The sequence below is a fragment of the Anoplopoma fimbria genome, chromosome 18 (assembly GCF_027596085.1).
Source record: "Anoplopoma fimbria isolate UVic2021 breed Golden Eagle Sablefish chromosome 18, Afim_UVic_2022, whole genome shotgun sequence".
NCBI classification, from domain to species: Eukaryota; Metazoa; Chordata; class Actinopteri; order Perciformes; family Anoplopomatidae; genus Anoplopoma; species Anoplopoma fimbria.
In genome coordinates, this window is record NC_072466.1 from 3,430,448 (window position 1) to 3,437,928 (window position 7,481).

A 7,481-nucleotide genomic window follows, 5' to 3' on the forward strand; every position below is an offset into this window, starting at 1 on the left:
TAACTTTAGATGTATCATCAATGATTCATAATAATTGTTTTTTGGCACAATTTATGGATAAATAGTTTCTGAATTCATGAATATGATTATTCATGATGTATTTATTGGTGTAGTTTTGGCCCTAACACACTATGAATTATTATAATCTCACCACTGTACACACCTTATATTTCAGAGACAGACAGAAGGAAAGCTAAATTAAGGTTCACATTTTATGAATAACATCATTATCCACATGAATCATAACCTCAATTAAAAGTCAATGGACATTGAAAACTGGCTCTGTGGATCTCAAATCACCAGGTTCACCACACACAGACATTTTATGTTTTATTAAACAACATAAAAAACTCCAGGTACAGCTGAAAAAAATAAATGTAATGTGGTCTTTGTGAAGCACAGACGTCAGATCGGAGAAGAATCAATCAGTGTTGCTCCATTATTTAGCTTTTCTCATCCTGTAGAGACAAACAAAAGGCCGTGTTTTTGCAGGCAGTCTTTCATATCAAAGCTTAAGATAAACAGTGACTAGTTGGTTGAGATTAGTTGTGAGTTAAAAGTCCCTTGCAGTAACTTTAAGTGTTGAAATTGACAAATTCATTGACAAAAATGACTAAAGGAGTTTCAACATTAAATGAATGTGTTTGAGATTGTACCTTGATAACGTTGGACAGCTCCTGCAGCGTTTGTTCATATCGGGCCTCCATTCCCTTCAGGGTCTCTGGTTTAACGATCTGCTTCTGAATCCCGGGGGTTCCTGCTTCCACCACCATTTGGATGAAGTTCTTCTCCTAAATTGGAAGAAAGAAACAACAACAACTTTGTTTTATACTATCTTTAGATACTGTTTATTCTGTTCATACTCTCTCATCCATATTTGATCATGTTTATTTGTAGAAGTGCTTCACCTGTACTCCCAGCAGGAAGGTGAAGGCCAGGCCTGTTTTTCCTGCTCTTGCTGTTCTTCCAATCCTGTAAAAAAAGGACAAAGGTCTCAGCCAGAACAAAATGATGGAGCTACAATAGACAATATGGATAAATAAATAATCCCAGTTTGCAACAAAAGCATCCTTTGTAAACCTCTCGGTGTCTCACCTGTGGATGTACGTCCTGATGTACTGCGGGGCGTCATAATTCACAACACATTTGACCCCGTCGATGTCGATGCCTCTGGCAGCTGCGTCTGTGCTGATCAACCTGAAGGATGGAACCTTAGTTTAAATTATTGCTCATTAACGCTCACAGACACTGCAGGAATTCACAACTGGCTAAGTAAAAAAATATATAAAGAAAGAAATATACATTAAGAGAATACTAGTCTATGATCATTATGACTACTTTGCTCCTTCATTGTGGATTCACTGCACATAGTAACAATCTTACCTGTATATAGATAGTTTGCTGTCCAGCTCTTGACTATGTCTAAAAGCTATATTTTTATGGTTTCTCTATGATTTGTTAGACATCTACTTAAACCAAACTATCTTACAAATATGACAATGGTACATTTTGACTGTTGCTGGACATAAATTCTAAGAGAGTAAGTTATATATGTATTACCACTTTCACACAAAAAACAGACAATAGTAGAGAGTTTTACAGTTTGTAAATATTTCTAATGTAAAACGAAACAAAATTCCATGTTGGGAATTTGCCGACTTGTGTATAAATTGTTTTAAATCCAAATTGCTATTTTTTCTTACTATGTTCTATGGGATAATAGATGACTAAAGTATGAACAGTATATAAATTGACTTGGAATTTAAATTAAGTCGGCAGTACTGGAACACAGACACTCAAAAAAAAAGACGTTTCGTAAATGTTGTCTGTGCCGGAGCTGATTTTCTGTACTTTAAGGTTGTTACTTATTCTTAGTCTGCATATAAGACTCACAGTTGGATCTTTCCTTGTTCAAATTCCTTTAACGTCTTCTTCCTCTCAGCGGGGGAGAGTCGGGAGGAGAACTCAGCGGCCTGAACTCCTCCAAAGAGCTGCACCAGCAGAAAAAGTCTGAGGAGGACAAAAAAAACAAACAGTAAGACCTCGCTGAAAGAGTCTGCAGCACATCTCCGTTATAATAAATACAGGAAACAGTGTTGCCGTTGCCGACCTGTGTGCGGTCTCTCTGGAGTTGGTGAAACAGAGGACAGGGCTGAGCTTCAAGCGCAGGATGAAGTGGAGGATGAGGAGGGGCTTTTTGCTCATCGTACAGGGAACGTAATACTCCTAAAAACATAAAACAGGTGTTTAATCATCATTGTCAGACAGAACAGAGCCTCCTTACTGAAGGTCAAAGGTCGTCTCTTACCGTCAGGCCTTGGGGGAAGTCAAAGCCGCCCTGTGTCTGGGTGGGGTCTGACGGTGTGGTGGTGCTGGTGTGACTGTGGATGGAGCTGAAGAGTCTGGGCTGGTGGAGGCCCAGCTGCTGGAGCTTCTCCGGGTTTTGTGTCAGCGTGGCAGAAAACAGCAGCTTCTGCAGCGGCATCTGAGGTGGAGACAGACTGAGAAGGGAAACAAATGGTTTAAAAAAATGATTTATGTATTTATTTTGTATCTAAAGTCACCGTGTGGAACTTTTAACTGGTTATGAAACAGTTGCATCTGTCTAAAGTTAAAAAAATCACCTACCGATAGCTGAATAAACTGATGTTTGTTGAACAGAAAAGTTATTATGTGTGTTTACGGGGAGTTACGTGCTAGAAGTATTTTGGACCGAGTCAGGCTAGCTGTTTCCCCCTGCTTCCAGTCTTAATGCTAAGCTAGGCTAACCACTTCCTGATGTCCAGCTCTGCACTGAACACGAGACATGAATTTCATATCAATCCTCTTATCTCACCCTCGGAAAGACAATTTATTTAATAAAATGTTGAACTTTTCCTTTAATAAACTAATTAACTTTGAACATTAGGTATATATGGTAGTATTCTAATACTCCACTGAAAAGAGACTTCAGGTATAAAACACAGACTCACCTGGCTGCTGTGACGTAGGCTGGCTCCGTCCGCCTGAAGATGGACATGGCTTCTGCACCACTTCCTGATCTGTACACCGCCTTCACCACCTGACTGAGCCAAGACTGGTGCATGCTGTCAATCATCCTGTCGGCCTCGTCAATAATCTGGAAAATGGATGAGAGAAAGAAAGCCTCCAGTTTAAGAAAAAAGTACAACAGTGTCAATTATTTCTGCTATTGGTTGGAGTTGTACGGGTTTTAAGAACTCACAAGGAACCTGAGGTGTTCCAGACTAAAGCCTGAGTTCTTGTTGATGTGATCGACCAGTCGACCCGGAGTGGCGACGACGATGTCGGCTAAACTGCGTCTCATGCCCCCTCTGGAAGAAACATCACAGCATTAATAAAATAAACTACATTTCTAGTATTGTACGAACAATACGACCCAATCTGATATTTATTTATGACAATTTATTCAATCATTCTCCCAATGCAAAGTTAAAGCTTGTATGTGAAGAATTTATAATCTTTTCTTTGTTGCCCCCTGGTGGTAGTAAAGAGAAAGACAAGCATCGTGAAAAAAATACTTCTTAGTTTAAATACAACCAGAAACAACTGACCTGAGTTCAGAGAGTGACGCCTGCTCTGCAGCAAAAGACTTCTGACCAGCCAGCATCACCACTTTCAGAGAGGTTCCCTCAGCGTAAGATGCGAACACTTTGCAAACCTGCACAGGAAGAATATGTTCAAGCTACAGAGCAAAACATTATTGGATTATGTTATACCCAGACCTTTGTTTTGAAAGGTTCTGACCTGCTGGGCGAGCTCTTTGGTCGGCAACACAGCCAACGCCCGGACTTCACACACCACCCGCTCCGTCAGCACCTGATGGAAGAGAACGTCTTTATTTGATCTTTACATCACGTATGAATCTCTTCCTTAAAGGATGATTGAGGGGAGCTCCTCACCTGTATGACAGGTATGACAAACGCGAGTGTCTTGCCACTTCCTGTCGGTGCGGACACACAAATATCTCTGGGCTTGTAGCCACCTCGTCCAATCAGCAGCCCCTGCTGTGCGCTCTCCAAGATGGCCGGGATTACCTCTGCTTGCACTGTGAAAATATGAAAAGTTTTCTTCACAACTTTGTTTCTCAGGTGTTTACACATAGACTGTAATTAGGAATTGGACATAGTCACTGTGACTTCCCCCATTGGTTTGTGGACTACAATTTAGAAGCCTCGAGTATGACATTTTGGCAGTCGCCATCTTGTTTTTTTGCAACCAGAAGTGATATGAGAGGGTGGAGCTAATCACAATTGAACAAATAAGACATTTTAAGGTGAACAAAATGTAAACATACACTGAGAAAGGGTTAAATGTATAGGACAAAAAACACAGAAAACTCCCAGACCAGACAACGCCGTGGTATCTACCTGTCAATCACTGTGTAGCCCCACCCTAAAGCATACCCTTCTTTATGGTCTATTTTTCTTTAATTGGACCCTAATTTACTAAATGAACATCATGCTGTATTGAAGAAGACTTGAAACTAGAGATTGAGACCATAAACTCATGTTTACAATGTTTACTGAGGGAATAAATCAAGAGAGAAGTAGAGTCATTTTCTCATAGACTTCTATACAACCAGAGGAGTCGCCCCCTGATGGTCAGTAGAGAGAATGCAAGTTCATCCAGAGATGGATATCTGATTTATTATCACAAACTAATTAAGCAAATAACACTAATGGAACACATCACACATATTTGGACAAACATCAATATTGAGTGAAAAAGTACAGGTCTGTTCTGGATCACTTAGAACTTTGGAAACCTGTTCCTGAAAACACAAGTCAGTACAGCCAACTGTCATCACCTGGAAAAAGGTGCTGAATTCCATTATTTTGCAGTTTTTTCACGAGCAGAGCAGAAAGTCCCGGGAGGTCAGAGACGGGGACCAGGTTGCTTTTAATGTCTCTGTTAATCACATCGGGCTGAGCGAGCCACTGAGGCAGGACTCTGAAGACCTGTGGGGAGAAGAACACACACAATAAACCTCCATAGGATGAACACTAATGCTGTTGGTGACCCCTTGAGCTGTGCCACCAAACAAGTGACTGTACCTTTTGAACGGGTTTGTTCTCGAATCCTCCCAGAACTGTGAATCCGGTTGGAGCAGAAGTTTTCTCCGTGGTTTCTATTGGTGTCACATCTTCTGTCTCTGTCGCCTTTTCTTCTCCTCCCGCCTCCTCCTGTCCGTCTGGCAGAACTTTAACAGAACTGCCTGAAATCCAAAGACACACAAACTAAATCATCTGAGGCATATTTTTGTTGTGCATTAAAGAAGCAACATCACATTTTGTAACAGGCTGTAACTGAACTCCTGCAGTGCAGGGCTCAGAAATAAGGATATAAAATACCACGTTGGGCTTGTAAATGTAGAATCTAAAATAATTAAACACATTATTTTTCTTCTGGAGATGATGATGGACGTAACTATGGAGTGAGCCTTTTTATTTATTGTATTTTTGGTTTACCACTGCACAGCACTTTGGTCCACTTTGGTGTTTTAAGTGCACTTAACTTAAAACTTGAGCCATTTGGCATCCTTCTCATCTCTCAAGAGTCACATTTTTGCGGTACCGATCGAACCATCGAGAGTGAGATGTTGCCAAGCCTGCGCTCAAAACACTATATTCTAAATTACAATTAATTGCTATTAATCAGCCAACATATAGGAAGGCACTCAAGGCACGAACATATACATATACAAAGGCACTTAGCTGAAATGATAATATCAGCCATGCCAATGTGTCGGTCAGGCTCTTTAAAAGTCACAATATAACAGTGAAGGAATGTCATTATATCATAAAATCGATTATAAAATGATGTGATATGAATATATTACACAGTGTGGTGTTAACATGTGAGTATCTACACACCTGACTTATCCTTTTTCTTCTTCTTCTTTTGTTTCTCAGTTGTACCCGTCTCCTTCTTCTTTACCTCTTTGACAGGCTCATCGTCATGATCAGACTCCCCAACAGACAAAGGCACATCTTCTGATTTCCTCTTTTTGTGCTGTTGAGGCTCTTGACTTATGCTCTTCTCAGCTTTTCTTTTCTTTTTCACATCTTGCCGTTCCGTCCGTTCTTTAGGCGGAGAGTGTTGACTCTGTTCTGTCAAACTCTGTCTCTGCTTCTCTTTTGCCTTCTTCTGAAGTTTAGCCAGTAACGCCTGAGACCGAGACTCCTTTGAGGGACTCTCATTCTCCTCCTCTCCAAGATATCTGAGAACGATATGACAGAATGTAAGATGTTAAGGATTCTTTAGTCCACTTACTACAGCATAAACACAACACGGCAGACTGTGGAATTATACGATTCTATCTACATCTTTGTCAAAAAATGTGTTAACAAAAATTCCCTCCTGGACATGTTTTTAATATGTTAGGATTTATGAATTATGCCCATATTACTGAGATACAGCATAGAACCTTTTAGTGATCTGATGCTAACTCTACCATAATCATAACTGGGTTTTTGTGTTTGTTTATAACTTGAGCACGACACGGTGATGAAAGCGATAACATTCAGAGCTCAGAATCAGACTGATAACCTGAATGCAAATTTTAGGAGCAGAAAAGAAACCAGAAGATCGTGGAAAAGAGAGACGAAGAGAAAAGACAGCTTTAAGTAAATCACATGAACCGTATTGTCAGTATGAAACAATATCTAATTAATAGACTTAATTTGGGTATTTGAATAAAAAGTAAGAGGTAATAGTCTGTTATTAACATGCTTTTTTTATTATACCTAAGCAGATACAAGCTTATATTTTCAAGCAGGGAATAGGTTTAGTATTAGACAATTCTATCATATCTGACACATCCTATGAATACTCTATGTGAAAGGTTTCTTATACAACATACATAGCGTTTCAGTCTAATTTTTTCCTATTAAAGAGAACTTTATAAGATAAGATAAGATAAGATAAGATAAGATAATCCTTTATTAGTCCTGCAGCGAGGAAATTTACAGGATTACAGCAGCATAGATATAGTGCAAACAAGGTACATAGTAAAAAAAAAACAAGTATTTTAAATAAGAAAAATAAAAATCCACAATAACTAAAAAAAATAAAAAAAAATCTAAACTTATTATCCTAAAGCACTCAAAAGCTACATACATCTTTATAACCCCAAGGTCATGTATTTATGTGACATAAATATAAAAAAAGGGGCCAACTATGGAAACTAGAACAGAAAAATAAATAAAAATAACGTTACCTGTTTACAATAAACAGAGACATTTCAAAAGATGGAACACTGTTCAGGTATCCCGCATTAGTAAATAATTAATATTTAATATAAATTCGCTTTAAAACTACTGTAAACGTTGTAGCTTCTACTGAGCTGCAACATTCACCAGCTTCTCATGTGTTTTCCACACACTGCACCAGACGCGGTTTGATGACGCGGAACGACGCGGTCGCTAGCCAACGCGTCACAAGTCTGTCGCTACCATAGC

General features: G+C 39.3%; 1 protein-coding gene across 1 annotated transcript; it reads right to left on the reverse strand.

The window, feature by feature from the left end:
- Positions 1–80: 80 nt before the first annotated feature.
- On the reverse strand, positions 81–7,393 carry ddx51 (DEAD (Asp-Glu-Ala-Asp) box polypeptide 51). The gene is made up of 16 exons (XM_054618014.1): positions 7,241–7,393; positions 5,895–6,241; positions 5,076–5,236; positions 4,829–4,979; positions 3,921–4,066; positions 3,766–3,837; positions 3,573–3,679; positions 3,224–3,332; positions 2,973–3,118; positions 2,309–2,501; positions 2,111–2,226; positions 1,894–2,010; positions 1,096–1,197; positions 909–972; positions 657–791; positions 81–458 (listed from the first exon to the last, which is right to left on the reverse strand). The coding sequence occupies exons 1-16, from the start codon at positions 7,261–7,263 to the stop codon at positions 444–446; spliced, it is 2,004 nt and encodes a 667-aa protein (XP_054473989.1). The 5' UTR covers positions 7,264–7,393; the 3' UTR covers positions 81–443.
- Between the last annotated feature and the right edge of the window lie 88 nt (positions 7,394–7,481).

Bases quoted from the DNA above. Each gene is read 5' to 3' on its own strand.
- ddx51 (XM_054618014.1), bottom strand. From the start codon at position 7,263: ATGTCTCTGTTTATTGTAAACAG. The intron at 4,067-4,828 runs GTGATGACAGTT...ATATTTTCACAG, and splicing joins AATTCAGCACCTTTTTCCAG to TGCAAGCAGAGGTAATCCCG. The intron at 3,119-3,223 runs GTGAGTTCTTAA...TCCATTTTCCAG, and splicing joins TGGAACACCTCAGGTTCCTT to ATTATTGACGAGGCCGACAG.